Source organism: Anser brachyrhynchus, assembly GCF_964034855.1.
Source record: "Anser brachyrhynchus genome assembly, chromosome: 1".
Lineage (NCBI taxonomy): Eukaryota > Metazoa > Chordata > Aves > Anseriformes > Anatidae > Anser > Anser brachyrhynchus.
Genome location: NC_137694.1, coordinates 21,758,845 through 21,781,670, shown reverse-complemented (window position 1 = coordinate 21,781,670; position 22,826 = coordinate 21,758,845). Strand labels below are relative to the sequence as shown.

The 22,826-nt window shown below is 40.3% G+C and overlaps 1 protein-coding gene across 3 annotated transcripts in view; it reads right to left on the bottom strand.

Moving 5' to 3' along the window:
• Positions 1–22,826, bottom strand: part of TRABD (TraB domain containing) — a 33,359-nt gene continuing 10,533 nt past the window's right edge. For 2 of the 3 annotated variants that reach the window (XM_080575037.1, XM_080575036.1), the window contains 9 exons: positions 21,963–22,025; positions 19,913–19,991; positions 17,163–17,329; positions 16,115–16,255; positions 10,980–11,090; positions 9,923–10,062; positions 7,488–7,660; positions 5,473–5,584; positions 1–3,222 (listed from right to left, as the gene is read on the bottom strand). In XM_080575037.1, coding sequence (XP_080431163.1) covers positions 3,045–3,222; positions 5,473–5,584; positions 7,488–7,660; positions 9,923–10,062; positions 10,980–11,090; positions 16,115–16,255; positions 17,163–17,329; positions 19,913–19,991; positions 21,963–21,986 — 1,125 coding nt within the window. In that variant the 5' untranslated portion in view covers positions 21,987–22,025 and the 3' untranslated portion in view covers positions 1–3,044. Of the gene's footprint in view, positions 3,223–5,472; positions 5,585–7,487; positions 7,661–9,922; positions 10,063–10,979; positions 11,091–16,114; positions 16,256–17,162; positions 17,330–17,457; positions 17,586–19,912; positions 19,992–21,962; positions 22,026–22,826 lie in introns of those variants that run through there. The other variant, XM_080575038.1, reaches the window with a different exon arrangement.

The following is a 22,826-nucleotide window of genomic DNA, read 5'->3' as shown; positions in this document are numbered from 1 at the left end:
GGTGGTTAAAATATTTTATTTTTTATATCATAGAACATACTGCTGTTTACTTTAAATCACTTTAGAGTAAAGGCACACATTGTTAAAAATACTTCAAATTTACATTACATGTACAAATGCATAAGCAGGTGTACATGTCACCAAAAAAAATACAATATGGCTTCATAAGGTTGAGGTGGGGCTGGGACAATTCAACATATTTAAATTTTACAGGATGCTCTTAACACTGAAAGGACTGACTAGAACAGAAAAGAATGGACCTAAAACACTGATTGTTACATAGACAGTATAACACATTGAATATACAACATCGAGCATTCACGTATGGATTCGCAGGACTGGCAGTTCTGCAAATTCATCAGGCTTTCAAGTGCCACTGAGTAAACAGTGCAGGCATATGATCTGCCAGTTTGCAATAGTGGGAAGGAATCGCAAATTCTCTGTCCACAAACAGCCTCCCTTAAGAATCTGCTGATATGCTTTGAGAAAAAAAAAAAAACAGACTTGAGATATTAACTGCAAAAAGGACTGAATAACAAATGGACAACTTACACTTCTAGCTAAAAAGCGTAACACATTAAGCCTGCAAGAATGCTCCATGACAATCATTTAGCATTAGTCCCACCCAAGTTTAAGGCTCATATCTAAAGTTTACCGTAGATTTGTTTTCTTTTGTGTAAAATTACCTGAGCACAGATATCAAAGATCTGCAGAGCTTTTAAAATATCTGCAGATACCTTAAAAATCTGTAGATCTTAAAGCGAGATATCAATATATTGATCTCTACCAGCTTAAAAGATCTCAAAAAAACAAAGAAAAACACAACCACAAAACAACAACCACCTTTTGGTATTTCAGTAAAGCCAGGAGAAGAATGAGCTTAAGCTTTTGCTTTCATCTCTTAAAAATGTACATAAAGTGTAAGAGAGTTCTTCAAATAGGACTGCTTAATTGTAAACAATACATTAAACCTTTACAAAAAAAATCAGGAATCAAAAGTCAGGCAGTCACTCTAGTCTTCTATAAATTGTTTATAAACGCTACTTTTCATCTTGCTAGAGATAGCTGGTGGTTTCTTAAGCACTGACAGATGGAAAATAAAAGGACCCAACTCCACTCCAAGAGCATGTTACCATTGACACTCCTCTGTGCTGAAGCAGTGTGAATTGCTGCCGTTCTCGTTTGCTGAGGTGTATTCCCTGCACACCACCTAAGGGCCCAGATCCAGAAAAGCACCTTGCATTGTCTTAAGAGCTCTGCAGGACTGGGTTAGATTTAACAGGTTTAAAGATAAACACGTGCTTAAATGATTTGCTGCACAGGGACTCATAAAATTTGCAAAGTGCAAGGCAGAAAAGCATCAGGTTGCATGGACAGACCAGCTCCCAGCCATCACGGAGAGGGGCATCAGACCCTTAATTTCATTTAAAAAGCTTGAAAAAGACAACACTGCATGGAAGATACATGTACATACTTTCAGCAAACAATAGACCGTTTAGGATGATTTCCAACACAAGGCTCTGGAAATTCACTCTACTAAAAACAGTTCGTTGATTTTATCGAACCAGCAAAGAAACACAAAGCGCACGATCACCTTTTCCTCCTCTTGCCTCAAACACCGGTTCTCATTTTCCAATCCCAAAAGAAATTAATATAGATAAAAACCCCACTTCAATCAATGAGCAACTGTATGTGAGCCTGAGGAGCAAATGGGCTTCTTCTGTTCAAATACACCAGGTTAAAACTTTGATATGACGATTAAAACTATTCGCACTGCTGAACTGGGACTAGCTGATTGCAGAGGGCACTTTACAATCATCGACAATCCTGTATAAAGGGTACCAAAACCTCGTATTAAGTATGAGACGAGGATTAAAAAAAGAAAAAGAAATAGATGGATGACAGATGGCTGTTCCGGAAAATTTATAAACATCGCAGCAGTCTGAAGTACCCATAATTCTATGTATAAATAGCAAGTAACCCAAATAAAATGCTACAGCTAGTTTGTAAAAGCTAAGTTGAACATTGCTTTTCTATTAAATAGATTAAAATATTCATCCACTGAGAAATCACATCGATAAATAAAATATTTTCATGTATCAAAAATGAGGGGCAGGTACTATCAATTCCAGACTTCTTGTCCCAGTAATGGAAGGTCCGAGAAACAAAAGTAACTTGTACAGTAGTTCTAGCCTCTTAAATTTACAACACTGAATCCAGCAGGATTTTGCTAAATAATACAATTTAAATAACCTAATCTAAAGGAACAGAGTGTCCTGTAAACATCTGACAAACCACATTGCATTCTGATGGTGTGGCTATACCTTCTCTACGCAGGAGAAAGACGATTCAACTGGTGGCGGGAATGAGGGACGCAATCAAAAGGCAACGTTTCTGTTCTTCAGTAAGGCTTGTAAAAAGTGGAGCAGTGTACGTATGACAGCCTGTAAAATTCTGAAATTTTTGGAAAGCTCTTAAGTTTAAAAAAAGCCTAAATGTTTTTAAGTATAAAACACACATTGAGAAGATGTCCTTCTAAGTTATGTTGTAAAAGTGGCTGGCACCAGAAATGACCACTGAGTATTATTATACCCAAGGAAAAAAAAAGACAAAGAATCATTCAAGACAAGTGTCCCTGAATTTCAGAGCAGACACAGCCAAATTTGGTTACTTTGTGTTGTTCTGTTCCTCTGGGAAAAAAAATGTCATGAACATACACTCTTTAAGCTGTCTGTACTACATCATCATTAATATATATTATATATACAGTACTTATATATATAATATATATGCTTGTGTACATATTTCATTTGCCTCAATCTGGAATCATGTGGTTTCATGCAACACACCAGGAATCAAGCTTACTCATTAGATCATAGCTGGTGTAACATCAGTATCAAATCTTTTATTATACAGCAATTCAGCTTTGCTCAGCAATCACCTCTGGGCTAGAATCCTCATTTCCCTCTTCGTTCAGTCTGGTTCCCATCTGTTGCCTCCATCACTCTTGTCAGCCACCTTCACATTGTGCCTCCGCTGGGTGTTCAATGCTGAGACCTTATTTCTGTCAGCTTCTGCAGATAGCTCTGTGCTGCTGGCATCGAGAGAATGAACTGAACTGTCCTTTGACCTATCCGGTAGCAGCCATATCCCATCAGTCCAAAAACCGTTGCTTTTACGACAAGTTTGAAAATCTTACTTGAAGCTGACGGAGGAGGCACGCTGCAGCAGAAGATACAAAACAATGTTAACGCCTGCACAGCTGGAAAGAATGGGCATTTTCCGACCAAACCACGAATTGTTTCTCCCCTCCCTCTTAGTGCAGTAGACTGAGGGAACAGACGCGTCATGAATGAGCAATACGCTCTTTCTTCTTCAAGGGCTACATCCAAATTAAATAATAATAAATAAAGCTATTCCCACTTGTGTTAATATAAGCTAATATTACCAAAGCTAATATTACCTCCAAAAGAGCTGGCTTGAAAATGCAGCCACGTGCAGAGAGCCCTGTACCTACACTAACAGGCTCCACGGTACCTCAGCTCACCCCACACCTACAGCAGGCATACATTGCAACCCGCATAATCCCCTCGGTGACAGTTCTCTGCATGCCATTTCAAGGGAGTTCTTGTTTATTTATATTGAGAAAATGTTCCCAACATATTTAGAAGCAATCAGTTACAGGAGTGCAAAAACATTGCGGGCATTCTCCAACCCTGTCAGATGCGCTGACATTAGGATACAACTGAACTGGGTTTAGATCCATTTGCTTAAATTAGGGCAAAGTTACTACTGGTAAGATCTTGCATGTTGAGGGAATATACAGGAAGAGATTCAAAAACATACATATTGAACAAAGGATAGAGTAAAGGCATCCCTTTATGCCTTCTTATATGCTTTTCTATCTACTCTTTGCCATTTCCAGTCCCTCAGTGCAATTTAAAGATCAATTCAGAGCCTGAAGCAAGTAGTAAGATCTGTTCAGAGTCAGGTTCAATGACAGAATCTAAAAACTGGAAGTCTGGGAAACGTGTATGTTTTGATTCAGATGATTTCCAAGACCATTTTGTAACACATAACACAAACTGTAAAAAAAATATTTAAAACTTCTCACTTCAGGTAGATGAAAATCTCTGACAAAAAAATGTAACTGCTCTGCCACTGCACTGCAACAGCATAAAAGGAAAAAAGTTTAATGAGAAACAAATCCTAATATAGTAATCTTCTCTGCATAATTTGCTTTATATTATTTTAGAAAGTCAATTTAATGCAATATTCAAGACTTAGGGAAGATACTGGTAGTTCTTCCACTTAGTTATGCCTTAGCATGGTAAAGTCAGTCAAAGTCATCAAAGAGCATGAACTTTGATGAAAAAGATCCTGTATGTAAACATGAAGATGTGGTCAGACTTGGGGCTGTTCAGTTCTGAAATGCCAGTAATACAACCAGCATTAGCCATATAATTGCACATTCTTGCAAGCTCATTTTACAGGTTATTTGAGAAGGTGCAGAGGGATATGGATGTCTAGTTTGTAAGTCTGAGCTCGGTTTAGCCTCGAGAAAGACTTAGGCAAGGCTTTTGCACTCTTTCCATTTGTGGATCCAGATACCCAGAGTACCTGGATTTTACCCTCTAAAGCTTATTTTAGATGCCCAGGTACTCCATTCAGCCAGGGCACAGTCTCTTTTGTATTTCAGAGCCTCTGATGAAACAGGAACACTGAGGTGCTTACACAAACATAGTAAATGGCTGTGATAAGATAAAGCACTAATATTTGAAAGGCTCCACTGTCCCAAACCACTGCAGACCGGTATTACCAGATCGTACTATAATCCCTCCTACATTTCTGACGTCCTGACCTTTGTGGCTTTATAGAATACACAGTCTGAACATTTTGGTTCTTTAATTCCTTCTTTTATAGGGCACATACATCTATTTTAACAGTTACATTGGAGTGAGTTCTGCAGGTGCGTGGCTTAGATCAGCCTGTGTTGTGTATTCATTAAAACATACTATTACTTTTATATCCAGTCAAAAAGTCGGTGATAAGCAACAGCAATAATCTTCCCAGAACCCACAGAGCCTGATGCAACAAAAGCTTTGAATCTCACAGTTTGTATTTATCTAAGCTAGACTGGAAGCCTCATTTTGTCACCTTCTACAGATCTCATTTGAAGTCTCATTTGAAAAGCCTTACACATGGATCAATAGGTTTTCTTTCTAAACAAAGACATTTTCTCATCTTATTTCCCTCACTAGCCAACCAATTACGTTCTTTTTTTCTTTTGACAGTTTCTTTTCCTTTGCTGCGCACACAATCTGCACAGCAAGTCAGTGAGCTGACAGGGCAGGGATTACAGCAGAGACATTTCTTTAAGCCACGACAACCAAGAAAACCCCAAACAACCACTCATTGCAGATTTTCAGCAAGAGAAGCTGTTACGTCAGGACACAGGAAAGGATGACATACCTCATTATTTCCTGGATATTTAAGTCAGAGTTCCAGTTCTTTTCAATTCCAGGTACATGACCCATCCCAACCACACCAACTACAACGGCAGGGATATATCTTCTAGGTTCAGCTAGGAAAGAAACGGAGACAATGGAATGCATCAGTAAAAGAAGTAGTTTCAAGCTATAAACAAATAGGTAATACGCGAGATTACAGAAGAATATTTTCTAAGAAGCTCCTCCTCCTACATATTAAAACTTTGTCACATACTGAAGTTAATACATATCTCACCGACTGCCTCTTTTGCTGGAAGTCTGGAAGAAATCCAGCATAACTTCTGTATTGTCAGGAAATATTTGTTCCAGTAAACAGAACTGGCTACACTCCACCCTGAAGCTGGAGTATGAGCCCTCTAAATTCATTTCTTTCCTTCCCTGCACGGGTCATGTTTCTGTAGCGTTTATTGGGAACAGCCTTGGTCCCTGCTGTCTCTTGAGCAGAGCTTTGCTCACAGCTTTGGACAGCTGGCACGCAACCAGATTGTGATAAAACATGGGCTAACACGCACAAAGAGCCAGAGAAGAGGGCTTGAGACCATGCCTGGCCCTGCTAAGCTGCCCAGTACAGACCTGGCTGCAGCAAGTAACAGCAAAACCTGTGCTATTTGTGTGCAGCAGCCAGCCAGCCACCGTCAGACCACTTCAACACATGCCAGCGCTCGCTCGCCCCTCTGACCTACCAGCAAGCTTGCACAACATCCAGTGAAGTTGAAGTGTTCTTAAAGTTTTGGGATTTCCTCTCTCCCAGTGGAAAAACCGGCACCATGACACAATGAAAATAATTAACAGAAAAGCTTCTAAATAACGCACAGCTTCTTAACAAAACCACCTCAGGCACTGTCTTGTTTACTAAGAGATTGAGGCAGAGGACTTATCCGCCAGATGATACACTTACACTACAGTCTTTTGTGGCCCCATCTTTTATTTCAAATCCTTTTAATCCATATAAAACCCCTTCGGTTTCACAGACATTCACTAAACCAGTGATCCAGAGACTCTGACCTTAAGGCAAATTTAAAGAAATCAAAAATGCAGGTAAATTGCTATACAATTCTTGTGGCTCATGACCCACCAAGGACCAACAATTACACAAAGTTTTCAGTCTGCTCCTTAGATCGAGTGACTGAATGCATTCCTGCCTACTTCAGCCATGCCACCTGCATTAACAGTGGATATTGTAGCGTTTGGGGAAATTTCATGAAGGCAGCATTGAAGTAATGCTAGACAAGGGAGATGCAAGAACACAAATGCAATCCCTTCACCACTTCTGCAATCACAAGACAGTGCCAGAGGTCTGCACTGAAGTGATTAAAATCAGTAACTACTGAAGTATGCATATATGTATATACACACACACACAAATATATAAAGACAGGCATGTACATATGAATAAAGGACACGCAGATCACACATGGCAGCAAATTACTTCCAAAGGCTAGAGAAATAGAATTATTCCGTATGCTTACAACTCGCTGAAACATGCCGAGTCTGTATTTGTCACACACACTCAGGAGCTCCTAGGAGCCCAATTTATCATAAGCAAAGTATGATGAATGTTGAAATTAGAGTTAATTAGTTTAGCAGGAAATCTGTGCCTGAGCAGCTATTGGTGACAGTGAATTTGGTGAGACAGGGAACACATGCCTCGTCTGTCCCATGCTGTGCTGTAATACCAGATGCCTGCCTTTTGAAAAAGTTGTCAGGCTAATCAGTGTTTTCCACTTTTAAATAGCATAATGAGAAAAGAATCATAATTCGGAGCCTATTGCTCTGTGGAATTTCTTTACTTCTATAGGAGGTTGCAACAGGAGTAATATGCCTTTTAACTTTTCAAGCAGTGTCAGCTTCCGTGACATGCAGCATCTGTCTCGGATAAACCCGCAGAACATCACAGATTTCCCAAGAACAACTGAAATCTGTAATTGCACACAAAAAACACATTGCTGGTTATGTTATCTGCTTTAAGACAATTACTTTCTGAAGCTCGAGGTAGTTCTATCTGCTTTGCTGCTTGCTTCAGCATGTAGGTCAAGTAAATATCTCGTTCAGAGACAATCGTTCGATGAAGATCAGGGAATTCTCCAATCATTTCTGCCATCATCTGCTCCAGCAAGTCCTTCTGCTTGCATTTCTCCACATCATCTTTACTGAAAGAAAGGAAACTTTTCTCAGTATCGATGTTATGCTTCCAAAGCCCAATACAAACCAATAAATAAGAAGGTGTTGCACACATTCACATAAACCCACGCTGGACAGTTGTCCTCTCCCAGAGCAAAGCAGTCTGCACAGGCCTGTAGAGCTGGATACTGAACAATGCCTCTACAGTGAGGGCAAGGGAAAGAAGAGAGGTCACTTGCCTTCAGGCAGTTCAACTGAATATTCACCCTTCCCAGTTTAAAAAGCTGAAGTTTAAAAAACTGAGCAAAAGCACCAGGGCTTCAAAGGAAAGAGCTATCCCAGTGCCCCACTTCTACTGTATATTCATAAGCTTAAAAAAGGCAACACAGCACCCCTGAGGAAGCAGATCTGATCTCTGAACGCACAGAGGCTCTATTTAAAGAACAAAACCACACGCTGTCAGGCACAGTCTGCAGGGATGGAAGGAGTTCTGCAGCCCTTCTGTCAGTCACAGGCCTTCAGCAGGGAAGTGAAAGTTATTAATCAATTCCCTGAACGGAAGAACAGAAGCGGGCAGGAAATAAGAACTGTGGGAGTGAATTTAACGAGCTTTTGTATTGTTATTGTTATTATTTCAAATAGGTGCTGTTAACCTTTGTTTGCAGCCACAGCCGTGGTACAGTCATGGTTTGTGGCACCAGAATCATCTGTTTTTGCATCACTGTCTATTCAAGAAGGATGCCCAAACTTTTTTTAATACACTTGAGATCGGAAGGTACTACAAATGGCAGAGACAACCGAAGAAAGCCTTGCTAGCTTTCAAAGATCACAGAAACAGACTGACACAAGTCTGATTTTCAATCACTCCATTTTCAGTAGAATCTCGTGTTGATGGCTGAGTGATCTTATCTACACAACCGCCCCCAACAGCTTCCTAATTATAACCACCTTTCCTTCTCAACTCCTTCCCACGTTACTTTTAAAGTCACCAATGCTGCAAACCCATCAATTGTACGATAACAATTGGGATATTATGTTAAAGGTATAGTTAAGCACAATTATCTTATTTTTTCAGTTGAAAACTGAAATTACCTTGGGATGAACGAAAAATGTGAGAATTTGCTGAGAAATACGCCCTCCAATGCCCCCCAGAAGCCTGCAAATAGCTTCAAGTTGGTATTAGACTATTAATTAACAAAACTAACTGTATTTAATAGACTGAAAGCTGGCCAAACATTTTACAGATGAATGTAACAAGTATTTACAGGAAACAACAATTAGGTAAATGCTAAAGCTGGGAAACAGAAGACTCAATTGTCCTTACTACAGTTTGAGCCCTGGCCCAATTTCAAGTGCCTGAAAAAAACTGACAGATTACTTTATGAGCTGCATGGAGCTCCCGTCACAGGCACGGAGATCCAGGGACCACGTGCACTGGGAACCCATTTCTGGCAAGCCTCCCACCACTGCAAATCTGGTAGGAGCAGATGGAATTTCGGAGGACAGCTGTGCACGTTCTCACCCAGTTCAAGCAAGTTATCTCACACCTACTTGCGTCCAGAAGCAAAGAGGAAGCAAACTTGGCACAGTGGTTTCTCTAAAGGGCAGAGGAAACCAAACAAAGCAAGAGAAGAGCCATCTGAGAAGTATTACTGTAAGGCAGGAACTCCTAACAGTGTCCCTTTATAAAGGTCATGTTCATTTAGAGTAAGACACACTGCCCACAAACTTAAAAGTGTTTTCTCTTGTTCCCCAAATCTGCTCAGACAGCAGATGTTGACTCAGTTCTCGAGCTGCCCTGATCCAGATGTGACTTAACACAGGAGGCCCAAGTCCTCTGGAAAACTTAAGGCAGTTTAAGTTAACATCCTGAGGCCCTGCTTTCTCTTACATTTACAATATCCACACACTAGTACTGGGAAAAACTTTAATTTCAGCATTAAAAAAAAAATTAAAAATATATTTTTAGTTATTATTCAATTGTACACAGCACTGAATCTTTACTTCAACATGATCCACAACCTGGATGTAATGTATCAAAATACCACTAAACAAAGATGTAACAGGATCAGAAAGCCAGCTTTCTTTTAAATACTTCTTTTAATACTTCTTTTTAATACTTTAAATACTTCTTTTAAATACTTTACTGACATGTAGTTTGTATATTTATCTACCTCACTAATTTAAGGTTTTACCACATGAGGTTGCGTACCAAGACCTTTGAGCTCCTACCAAGTCACACTGCAGAGCTGAACAATTCTCTGATAAACATACGGGATGTTTATTCATACCTGATTGGGTCAGATAAGAAGCAAAGGCCCCAAGCAAGCTTGACTTTTTGCCAGAAAGAAAGTGCAGCAATTGCTCTCTTAAACGTAACAGGGATGGGTCTGTCTCCAAGATGAAATTTACAGAAAGGTACTTTACTAGCCTGGAAGAGAAAATATAAATTACTAGTCAACCTGTACTGAAAGCACAGTATGTTGTTATTAAGATAATGTTCATGTTATTACGTGATTTACCTTAAAAAAGAACAAGTAGTATCATACTTCAACATCAAGAAATATTTTGGCTTTGCAATAAATAAAGTTTTCAATATATTCCTTCATACAGGAATACATCAGCTAAAAGATGCTGTAGGTATTACAGTAAAAAAAATGTTAAGTTGCAGTTGCCCTCTTCCTATGGAGCTCAATATCTCTCCAGGTGTGAATAAAGTCCAAGGCAAAATAATTTTGGACATTTTGCTTTTAACCAGGTTTGTTATCCTGTCAAATCCTATCACTTTGTCACGATAAAATACATTCAGGAAGGAGCTTATGAAACAAAAACTGATGCTAGATACCAGATGGCAATGGCAGGTGAGACTTCGCTGTAGCTGAGGCTGACAAATTTCAGCACACCAGAGAATTTCTTGGAAGATTTTTACTAAGCATACCTGTTTAAAAACCTCAAACACGCTTTAAAGAGGACAGAGTAATAAATGTTTCTGGATGAATTAGAGTTAGTTTTCATGGACTGAAATCCTGACACCACAAATGACCAGCATCCATACCCAAAATTCAAAATAGTTATCCAAGAGGAACAAAATAAACTGAAACAAATACCACCAAAAATATCACTTATCATTTAGTCTTTTTGGAGTTGTTTTCACATCAGCTAGGGCTTTGAACCTCTGTACCTTTGAGTATACTTTGAAGCTGAAGATGGTTTTTACCACTTCACAGACTTCAGCACAAGTACAGCCAGAGTGCTCCTTTCTAGTCACTAGAAAATGCCTTTATTTTACCGACTCTGAGAGCAAAAGGCCAAGAATTTGACCTCGGAAAAAACATTTCAATTTCACACCTCTTTGAAAGCCTCCCTGAATTCTCCTCCTGGGGCCATTCCCAGCTGTTCTGTGATGTGAGCAGACACTTTCAGAAGCAGCATTTGCATCAATCCAGACATGACTCCATTCTGGCAAAAAAGGGAGAAAAATGTTAAAAAGAAATATCAACATACTGTGTGGATTTCTTAGAATAATGTACTGTTCACAGTCATGAAAAACATTAAATATCTTAGTGAAGAAGAGCCATTGAAGCTGCTTTTTGGAACAAATTCACTGATCAATACCACTCTTTTGTTTCAGCTTATATCAGTTGTAAAGTGGCTTTTCACTTGAGCGTGCAGCCAGACTATCCTCCCTTTCAATAACAACCAAAAAAAGGATGGGAAGGGACAGGAGAGCAGCCAGATTTATTTCAGTTTACATTCATTCTACCTGATTGAGGGAAGTGTCTGAATGGCAGAACTGCTCATACAGTACATTTGTTTTTTCTTGATCTGGTTACAAAAAGCCAAAACATAAAAGCACATTCCACTGAACATACAATGAACGCACAGTCGTGTTATAGCGATACCGAGGGGGAAAGAGTGGTCTAATCATAAATACTTCCATAACCCCTGTGAAGCATGGGACTGAACACGAGTTAGGTTAACAGCTGCAGGAACACAGAAAGCTCAGGGTTGTAGAACAATTTGACGTGCACGACTTCAGCACATGAAACCTTACAAGGAAAACCTCAGTCTTGTGTCTGACGCACTCCCACAAGCACACTGAAGGCTCCTCCTTGCACAAAGTCTCTTATAAAATAGAGACTTAAAGTCCAGAGTTCTTTATTGAAGAAGAGGAAGAATCTCCTACATACATTTAAGCAAAATTTCCCTTTCCTAGCCTTTCAAACAGGGATGAATACAACATTGGAAATCCATCCAGAGCTGTTCTGTCCAGCTCTGGCTGTCCTGCACCCAACTTTTGTTCTCACGACAAAGACCGAGTGGCTGAGTGTTAGCTGTCTCCAAGAGCAACCCACCCCTGGTTACACCTCCTTTAATTTGGCATCAGTCCGTACCACTACCAAAAGGAACATGCCCCGCTACCTTGCTACAGGTTAATTTCCTGCTCTACCAGCAGCTTCATGTGACTAAAGATGAGGTTACATAGGACAGCTTGAGTGAACAAGACTGCCTGAAGTTACCAGGGGAAGGTCCTGGTCTCCCCTCCCTGCTCCCACGGACACGCTCAAACAACCCGCCCAGCGCAAGCTTCGATGCTTACACCACCTCTCCACAAGTCATAGGCAGTTTCTGCAGATAAGCAGATTCAAGAGTCACGAAGGACCAGAACTGGCAGAAGAGAGCAGCTGTTTTCAAAGCCAGTTGAGCATCTGCTTCCCCGTGCTACAAAGCAGCAAGCGAGGTGTGTTACAGGAACAACTGACTGTCGTGCAGTCGCCACCAAATGAATATGCTAAGCGGAAAGACAGGGCACTGGGCTCCTGGGGAGAGACGAGGAAGAAAGAGCAGGGAAAAGAAAGGTCTTCAGCATCCTCGAGACTGAGAAAAGTCTGGGAGACGAGGGTTTCCAGAAGTTTAGAAAAAACAACCTAAAGAAAAAGAAGAAAACGCAGCCTGAGGCCATTTGTGGGCTCACACACCCTTCAGGATCAGGTATTTGAAGTCTGCATTTCACACAGTGATGGCTAACAAAGGGCTGCATCTCTGAAATGTGTCTGAGCTGTTTCTGCTCTTAACCTGCATGGGACTCAGTGCCTGCCATATTTGCTCAGCATCACCGAGATACAAGGTGACAGGCAGCAGTACGGAGCAGCAACCAGCACCAACCGGCCAGCCAGAAAGTGCTGGGGATAAAGAGCAAAATGCAGGAATAACAGTGGGAGCAAAACACAGAGGTTTTTAGCAATACCAGATTATTCCACACCTGATAAAGGAAAGATGACCACAGGAGAGCAATAAATCCTGCGTGGCTGGCACCCACAGTTCACAGGTTAGATGCGACAGCCACAAACACAAAGCAGTGCACGTACGGAAGGAAACAACTGCACAGGCAGAGGAATGCAGAGCTATTAGCACACAGGGCAGAGGATGTGAAAATCTACCAATTTTACCAGCCTGGCATTCCATAGTCAGAAAGCAAGAAAAACGAGAAGGATTATCAGAAAAGGAACAAAATAGGAACACGTGCTACTGTACCATCTTAATTGGACTTGTGCCTTGAGGACAAAATACGCGAACCAGTAAACGTGCAAAAGGAATACCAAGCGTAGGGGAAGAGGTTAAACACTGCACACTCCTGAGGTTTGGGAACGGATGACTGAGCAAGATAAGAGCATAGCTGACACCATGACTAGCGTGGGGACAGCGAGTAGGATGGGAGAAGAGAGGAATAATACCCTGGCAAAGTGTGACTGCAGGTTCTGATGCTTTTCTCCAGGCATCTGCTACTGGTAACTGTCAGAGGCCTTCTGGAGGACACAAGCCTTCCCTCGGGCTCAGCACAGCCACGCTTCTGCTATGTATGGAGAACACAGCCTAGGGAGCGGGGCTTGCAGCTACCCTGACTCTGTAACAAGTTACAGATCCAACATCGTAACTGCAGAACTGCGGGCAGAAGCAAGCAGCGTGTATTTTAGACCTCTGGATTTCTTCTTTAAGAAAAAAATAAAACCAACACTAAATGGCACAGATGCAGCCCTGTACAAACACAACCTGGCTACATGGAAACTGGAACTGGTTTCCCTACTGCTGCAAATCCACTGGAGGCTTAGACTTAAGGCACAAGTGACTGCAGCCCCCGTGGGTCTGTATGGATATACTCTTCACCTACCAACTCACAGCGTATTTTATTTAACAGATAGTCCTGTAGGTTACCTAAGCACAGAGGGACGTATTATGCTGTGCAAGAGGTTTTTTCACTGGCCAGAAGCATAATAAAAATCATGATATATTCCTGCACAGGCAACTTCATCCTAAAGTAGTAGGTTATAAAAACAAGTCAGGTTGATCTAAGGTTTTGACAAAGGAGAAAGAGTGTTGGTGGCAGCAAAGAATAAGGTTTCCTGCCTTCTCCTTTGTGCCAGGACCGGCAGACAGCCACGTAGGGACATAACGCAGCAAAAAAGCAAGCCTTATTCAGGCTGTCATGTGCCCGTGAGCTCTGCTATGGACAGAGGACAGCGGAAACACGAGGCTGGGGAGAAGAGACGACAAAACCAGCCTTACCAGTTTGATTTAAGCCAACTGCTACTCTGCAGTTCAGGCAATCCAGATTTGAGCCAGATCCCAGTCTGCACGAGGTTGCTTTGCTTAATGGAAAGCAAACAGGTGGCTCTCTGCAAACCACAGTAAGGGTTTTGAAATCGGAGGTGGGGCTGGAGGGAGGCTCTTTTTAACCCACAGCAGTTGTTGGATAAGCTGTGAATCCCAGTGATCCACTGCAAGCCTGCAACAGTTTCATCTTAACACTCTCCTCACTTTCCAACTTTGGTTACAACTAATAAAATGTAATTTTACTGCTTAAAGTTTATACAAGCAATTATAAAAAGACACTTTTTTTTTTTTTTTTAACTGATTTGGTGTTCCAGGATGACAGTAACAAGCAGTTTTGACTTTTGGTGTAACTTCTGGGCCTGGATGATAAGTTTTTATTTGTTAATCTGTTATTATTTGCATTATCCCTTGTGAGGAAAGACATTAAGATTGAGCTGTGACAATAGGAAAGATCCTTGTGTTCTTCTCTGGTTTTGGAGCCAACACAGCCTGCAGTTCCTACTGGCTGCACAGAGGATCACTTCCAGTCCCGGTAGGAACTGCTCCTTACAAAGCTGCCATCATGAATTTACAACAGAGAAAAAAAAGTCTGCTATTCTATTTTTATTGCCCTTTTCCTCTTAACAGAGAAAAAAACTTAATACAGCACAAACTGCATTTCGCTTTGACTACAAATAAAAAAAAGCTTCCATGCTTGTTTACCAGGTCAAAATATACTAGACTATGCTGCTCTGACTGTTGTGAAGATGCATTATTTCGGTTACATGCATCAAAACCATCCACTTTCCCCCAAATAAACAGATGGATGCGATAATTCATGCAATATGCAGATGTTTTGCAATCTTCTATCCTTTGATAGAACATAAGGAAAGAAAACAGGAAATGCACATTATTGCCTAACTGTATGAGTCAGAAAGACTGCACTGAAACACTACGTGCATGTACACAAACAAAAACACGTTAAACACAGCACACTTGTCCCTAGCCACTCCACACACTTCCTACATGGAGGAATTCTTTTCCAACAAGAGCTGCAATCCTGGAAATTTCCCAACGACATCAATAAAAATAACAATCTATGAACTTCTTCATTCAAGTGGACACTGGAAAAATCTTTTGACTTGCCCAGATATTGCCATTTCACTCAAATATCCCATCACCATTTAAAAATCAACTTCATGCTCTTTCTCTGGGCTTAACTTAAAATGACTTAAATACAAGCTTACGAGGTGAAACTGAGAACTACAGGACAAAACTTGTTTTGCCCTCACACATCCAAAAGAGCACCAATCTGCCAGACCAGCTGTAGTTTGAATAATAATAATCTACTCTTTTCTGCCCGGCTTTTTCAGAAGTCTTCATCAAGACCTACAGCCAATGAGGAGCTACTCAGAAAATGAGTGGAATGGAATAAAAAGACACAAAGAGAAATACACTAAGATGGAGGAATGCAACTAACCAGGTCCCTGCAGACAGTATCAAAATTAAGTGCTCCTTGAATACTTGTGATACAGTTGCAGATTGCAGGGATAGCAGCCCTATTTAAATGGACTAGTGGAACACTGCAATTAAGTACTTAAACTTGCGTCCTACGAGCAGAACAACTGTTAAACACAGAAGAGTCCTCCTGAGGTCAACATATGTCCAATACGATCCTGTAGTGCAACTTAAACCCTCAATGTTGCAGCTAAAAGCAAAGCACCACACTTAACTTTGCCACAGTAATGGTACTCCCCAGGTGGTAAGTGAACTTCTAGGTCCACCCCGGCAAACACCATTGGGGTCCCAGCTGCTGGGAACAGTGTTTTCAGTTGTAACTTGACGAATCACTCCTAGCACAAACCTTTAATTCTCACTGCAGGAACCCATACCTGCTTTATAGCTTGTTGCAGTTTTTCCAGATTTATTTCTTTGGCTTCTTTTAGTAATGTCCTCTCATCCATCTTTAACATGGAAACTCTGTACTGGCACAGCTCCACCACAACCACATCAGGCTGTACTTCTTGTATTGTCTGAAAAAAATGATTTTATTTACACCAGTTTAGGAAAGATTAAAGAGAAGCATAGCCAATATTGATACTTTCATGAGAAAAAGGACCTAAAAGCACATTCCAACAATCATTTTAATTAAAATAGCCATGAAAGGGTAAGAGTCCACCAAACAGCTATTTATTAAGAAAAACAAAGGAAGAAAATGAGAGTGAATTGATTTAGCTACTGGATGCTTTGGGACAATAAGAGGGAGAAAAATTATGCTGGGGAAAAAATAAATCAAGATGTTCAGCTTCCTTCTTTCACATTAGCGAAGTCCCTTTAACTGTAATTTGTGACCAATTGCAATCTGATTTAGAATAAGCTTTTTAAGAGCCAGAGTTTATGGTTCTGGCACAGGATTCTTCTCCTTCTGGCACCCAGAGAATAAAGCCAGTCTAAACTGCAGACGTTGCATGAGGTACAGTATGAATCAGCTCCTACTTTTACTAGTGCTTTGGAGCTACTTGTACATTGGACTCCATTCTCAAGTTTTGGGCAGCATGGTTTTACAACTCGTTATACACTCCCTGCACAAAGAAGCTGAGAACTCCTTTCTGTTCTAGGCTTTGCATCCTCTCAGCACATTCCCATCACAGTAAGCATGCAAACACTTTGCTGGTGTTATTCCATATTCTTTAGAGGACAAAAAGAAAAAACTGGAATTGGAAAGCAACATATTGCACAAAAAAAATTGCTAAGATGATACAGGTATCTTTCAGTTCATCCCACTGTGCTGTCAGCCCTCCAACACCTACTTTGAGAAACAGAACCTGGAGGTCGCAAAAAAAGTCAGAGAGCTGGACTTTGTTCTGCTTTGTGACATACTTCGTGATAAGTTAACAACATCAACGCCACACTGCTGAAAGGCTCCCACTTCATATCTACCTTCACTACATCCTTTTTGCTGCTGTCACTGAAGTGGGCTGTTCCAACCACATACACCTTAGAACCATCCTCGGTGTCGAGCTCAGTCACAGTGCTCGGTAAAGAAGGTTTTTTCTGCCTCTTCTTCAGCTTCATCTCCAGAAGGATTTTAAATGCCTCTGCATCAGCTAGAAAGGTCAAGAAAAAAGAAAAGAGCGCATGACTATGAACTGCAAGTAAAAAAGACAAAATAAAAATGTCACCACTAAACAGCAGAGCAGAGCTAAAAGGCCACGATTTACCACTGTAATCTTACATTCAATTCTGAGGCTACATCATTGAGAGTGCCACCACTGGAGAGGCTGCCTCCAAGCATGGGTCTCAGTCCAGGTTTCCTACCCTGTGGACACTGGGACAGGTTGTCCACGCAGTTCAGTAAGGGAAAGAGAGAAGCTGTGTGGCAGGTGAGGTGGATAGAGAAGCAAAGAATACTTAGAAAAGGTATACACTAGATCGGGAAAGAAAAAGCATTTTTTAAATTCTAGAACAAAAACGTTCCCTTTCGTAATTTTATCTGTATAAACAACAGCAACATATGTATACTGACAAATATGCTGGTAAAGTCACCTGTACATACTGGAGGGAGCATGTAGGATACCTTCCAGTACCAGTCTTAGCCTTTTGTGTGGCTAACACACCAGGGATCAGTATACAATTGGCAATTAAAACTTAACAGGCATTTGGGTCAGGAAATCGGTGGTTCTTCTCTGCTTTCAACAACAAACTGATTAAGACCCGAACGGTACAACATGAATTCAGGCCATCTGTAAAAAGCTTGCAATGGAAAACTGGAAGATCTATTGATTCCATCACAGTTACTTGTGAAGTTCCAGCAAGCCTCATCAACTGAGATGGAGAAGCTTCAATTTTACATCAATGGAAAATACAGTAACTTTGTGTGAGTTTTCTTTAAGTTATAATGGAACTTAAAAAAAAAAAAAGTATCAAATAGGAAAATAGAGTTTTGTTTCCAACCAACTCTGTGGCAAGCTGCTGCAGAAGTTAGCAGAGGTTTGAAACAGCAGAATCTAGGAATAGGATCATAGTCCCAGCAGAAAAAGGTAAGCAAGCAGTTTACAGGTGGGATGAGAAAGACGGAAAAAAATTACAGCCTCCCACTATATATTCTTTCTTCTCATGACTCTGTAGGACAGATCTGGGGCAACGTAAGTACACCAAATATCTCACAGGACTTTATGGCAAAACCAAACCAAAACAGAACAAAAGCCACCCTCCAACATCCTTTTAGTTAGCTTTTTAGCAGCCTACTACTTCCTGGTCAATACCCAAGAACATGGTGTGTTGCAATCAGTATGGTCTGATCGAAGACCATGTTGCTGCCAAAGCAGATGGTGATGCTAAGGAGGCGGTGGGGAAGACATGACTGTAAAAGGAAGGAGAAGGGGTAAGGCCATTGCATTTGTAGCACTCTCAGTCACACAGTCATAAAAGCAGCTATTTAGAGCAACCAAAATCTACCTAATCAAGTTTCTTGTCTCCCACAGCAGTCAAAAGAGGGTATCTATGGAAGAGTATAAGAACCAGGGAAGCATGCATGATACTTTCTCCAAATACCTAGCGCCTCCAGCCACTTATGGTTCAGATTCCCTGAGCTCAAAGTGGTTTCTACATATTCAGTAACCCTTAAAGGACTTCCTTTCCTGTTAACTTTTCCAGCCTCCACCTCATACATATATTCAGAACCAGACTGGATTACGTTTCATGTGAAGAAAAACCATTATAACAGTGAAGTAACGGATGTTATCAGTAAGGATATATTCAAGGGAAACATTCTCAGGAGCAGCTACAGTTTTTTTATGAAACCAAACTCATATATAGAGGAAAAAAAGCAACATAAATTAATTTGCTTCTTTAGGTCTGAAAGCCTTTCCCATAGCTTTACTTAAGGCTCTGTTCGCTCCCATGATTTTCCTCTCCAATCTGCAGTCCCAAGGGATTATTCAGCAACTTCAGCATTATAATAATGTTGCATGCTAATTTGCCCTAAGGTGGTTCTTCGCCTATTATTTGCCAGAAAGCACAATCTGAATGTTCCTATTGTTCAGAAAGGAAGACTGCATATATTAACGTCACAACATTATATCAATAAACAGAAAGCAAATCCCAAGCAGCCTTTATTTTTTCCTCCTGAGAGAGGAATGTCTGTCATTATCTGGTCCTAATCACTAAAAGGTAAAGGCTGATACTCCTCCTGGGCTTCACAAGACAGTTTTGGCTGGAATACTTCTATTCACACATCCTGCAGGCTTGGCCTTCATATCAAAAAAATTACTGTGTTGGAATGGGCAAAGTGTTCCATCTGTAACTGCTGATTCCACATTGTAACACTAGATGACAGAATACTGAATCAAACCTGTACTTATCTATCTTTGGCTCACAGAGCAAAGACCAAGCCTGAAACAATAAATGAACGTCTCTCTTAAATAAAAAAATGGTTTGCCCTTTTTTTTTGAAAGCATGGGAACAGCGAACTGACCATCAATACAGCAGGTCATTGCTCTTTTCAAATTTGATTTTTATGCATGATTTGTAGAAAGGCCCAGCTGAACAGATTAAGTCATGTATGACCTCATTCACATCGCCCTTTTGCACTAAGAGCCGCATCCTTACTAGGTAAGGAAAAGGCAGGGACATTTAGCTGAACATACTACCAACGTGGCACACCCTCCCCAGTCAAACCAGAAACATACAGATATTCTGCGATACACTTGACGTTTCCTTTGGTCCATCTTCTGGTGCATCAGAGGAGGACATTGGATCTGCAGCAGCCTGTATGAAACAAAGTCAAAAGGAAGCCGGAAATTATAATGAAGTGTTAATACATTTTTTTCCCTCGTGGGTTTGCTTGATTTGAACCTACATACAATATTCAAGCAACTAAATAATTTAAGCAGTCTCAACAGTGCAAAACATTTGTGGTTTTACAACTGTTTTTCTCCTAGCTATGTAAGTATGAGAGATAGTATTTATACCTGACGTGGAATTTAAAAAAAAGTCTGACTCTAGAACAAAAACAACAAATTTATCTCTAACAGTACTATAGTTCTGTGCACTGGAAATCAGAATGTGCACTGATAACACCATTGCTACTTATCAAATGGTATATTTGACCTAACTACCAACCAGCCAGCATTCCTTTTGTCAGACTTGACAGATTAATCACCTCCCAGGAATACACATATACATCAGAAATCAGAAAGATTAGAAATTAAGTGTCTGCATATTTTTCCTCCCGACAGGACAAGATAGTAGTTGAAAAGACTTCCAAAGACAAACTTTAAAATACTATCCCTAGAAGTATATGCCAGGTCTTTGACTAGCAAAGCCAGTCTTATTTGTAACTAACGTGCAATTTTTAAAACCCTTGCATAGAATTCAAACAATTCAGCCTATGTCACCCAAGCTGGAGAAGCAGTTAGCTTATAGTTGAGCTTTCTTTGATTCTTAAGTCCTTTTCTGCACTATCTTTAGGCAACTGCATTAATTCTAAGCTGAATCAAGATGATTACCAGGAGAATTTGGAGCTCCTTAACAACATTAAGTCAAAAAGTTAGAGACAACATGTGAATCCATAATGACTCAAGTACTGCCCAAATGAAAGGCAGTATTAGCGAGTATTAGCAGGTGGCCAGACTCTCCTGAAGGATGTCAACTTTTTAGTGGCAATGACTGGTTTCATTAACTTTATACTTAATCTGGTCAGTTTTAAAACAGGAGTGTACAAAGCACATCCAATTGCTGAAGGCTTTCAACAAGAGTACTTCTCATATTCCATTGCTCCACAGCAATTTTCAGATAATAAATTCTACGTCTTACCGTGGCCCCACCAAAATTAAGGCAGAATTTGTCATTGCATTTCATGGAGTAACACCAAAAAGTACATCTCTACACTACAAAGTTTAAAACGTAGCAACACATTATCCTTTCACTATAAAGCAACGTCTGTTCATGGACAACTGCAAATTGCAATTACACTCACAGATCTAATTTAACACCAGCTCAGATTCTGATCACAACATATGGCTTGACTCTAATGCTTGCATACGTAACTTTAGTCAGAAAAATATTGTGAAAAAATGTATCAATATAACATATGGAATTAGCTCTGTCACTTGTGCTGGCTTTGTCATCATAACAACAGTGGAGTGGAAAAAACATTAAGGACCCTATTAGGAGTCTGCCTTTCACCTCCCCTTTTTATTTTTTTTTCAAGTTAACACATGAACCCACATTCTTATATTTTGTAGCAAAAAATTTTCCTAAACTTCACCTACTACACCGGAAAAAGGTTTTGAGATGTCATAGATATGAAAGAAGAGGAACAGAACATGTAGAAAGAAGCACTTGAATTTACTTGGCAAGGTACTTAAACCATGTACAGTAAGATCACTTATATACAATCAAGCTGTGTAATTTAATCACAAAAGACATATTTTCTCCAAATGGTTTAAATTAATAGGCTAGTCTGTTTTGTGCCATGCTTCGCTTACAAGTAAATTAACACAGAAGGCCTTTTCTAATTCTTGCAACTGTAGAGAAAAGGACCCTAAAAAGAAGGATGTAAATGTGGCAACACAATAGCATTGAGCCCTTCACCCCTGTTCTTAAAATAATGTCACATCAGTAGTCTTGATCCCTGACTTTGTAAGCCTTCCTGAAGCATGAACAGGACTGATTCAGAGTCTCAACCTTCCCTTCAATTATATCAAGAGGAAAACCCCCTTCAATTCCAATACCTACCTCAGGCTGTTGCTCCTCTTGCATCCCTGGAATGCAGACTTATTTTCACCAACCTCACAAGAACTGTAAAAAGTAAAAGAAATGGATGAGAATTAAAAATTGATTACAAGAGCCAAAATATTCATTTAAGAACTGGGAAGGGGGTGAGGTGAGAAGCAAAGGCATTGCTATAAACTCTTTAACAGAAGCTGAAAAGCAACAAACTGAAGATGTTTCAAAATTTGTCAAAAGTCCTTTTTAACACTGCTGGAAAAAGAAAAAAGCAGTAAGGTAAAGCTAAATTGTCTCATTAATCCAATTTTTGAGTTGGCTCTAAAACCAGAGCATCGCCCTGTTTTTCCACACACACACTGAGAACGCTTGGAATAAGAATGAATTTCATGGGAACTCAGAATTTGCTTTTTTTTGCTGTCCTAGATTCTGCAGGAATGCCCTTTTCCTCCAGCTCATTTGTAAGCAGTCAAAAACACAGGGTGGCTGTCAGTGAAACGTTTCAGCAAAAGCAAAAATCTTGGTCAGCCAGGTCAGTAGTTCTGCCTTGTCCAAACAAACTGTGTTAAGACAGCTCTTAGGTGAATTTTAGGAATCAGCTATATTTCACTGCTGCAAGGAATAGGAAAGCAGTCTCAGTCTTAATACTCAACTAGGAAGCCACACACATTATCTGGTCTGTGTCACGTTATCACATACGAGCTTACAAATATGTCAGGGCCAGAACATCAGAGAGAGCACGTCTATGTGAAAAACACCAGGAATCCCATTTTCAAGCCCTTGGTGAATAGTTTCCATTCTTTGTTTTAAGACTCATTCTTCAAGTTCGGAAGGTATTCCTGAAGCTGGCAAAGCACTAGGGTTTGACTTTGA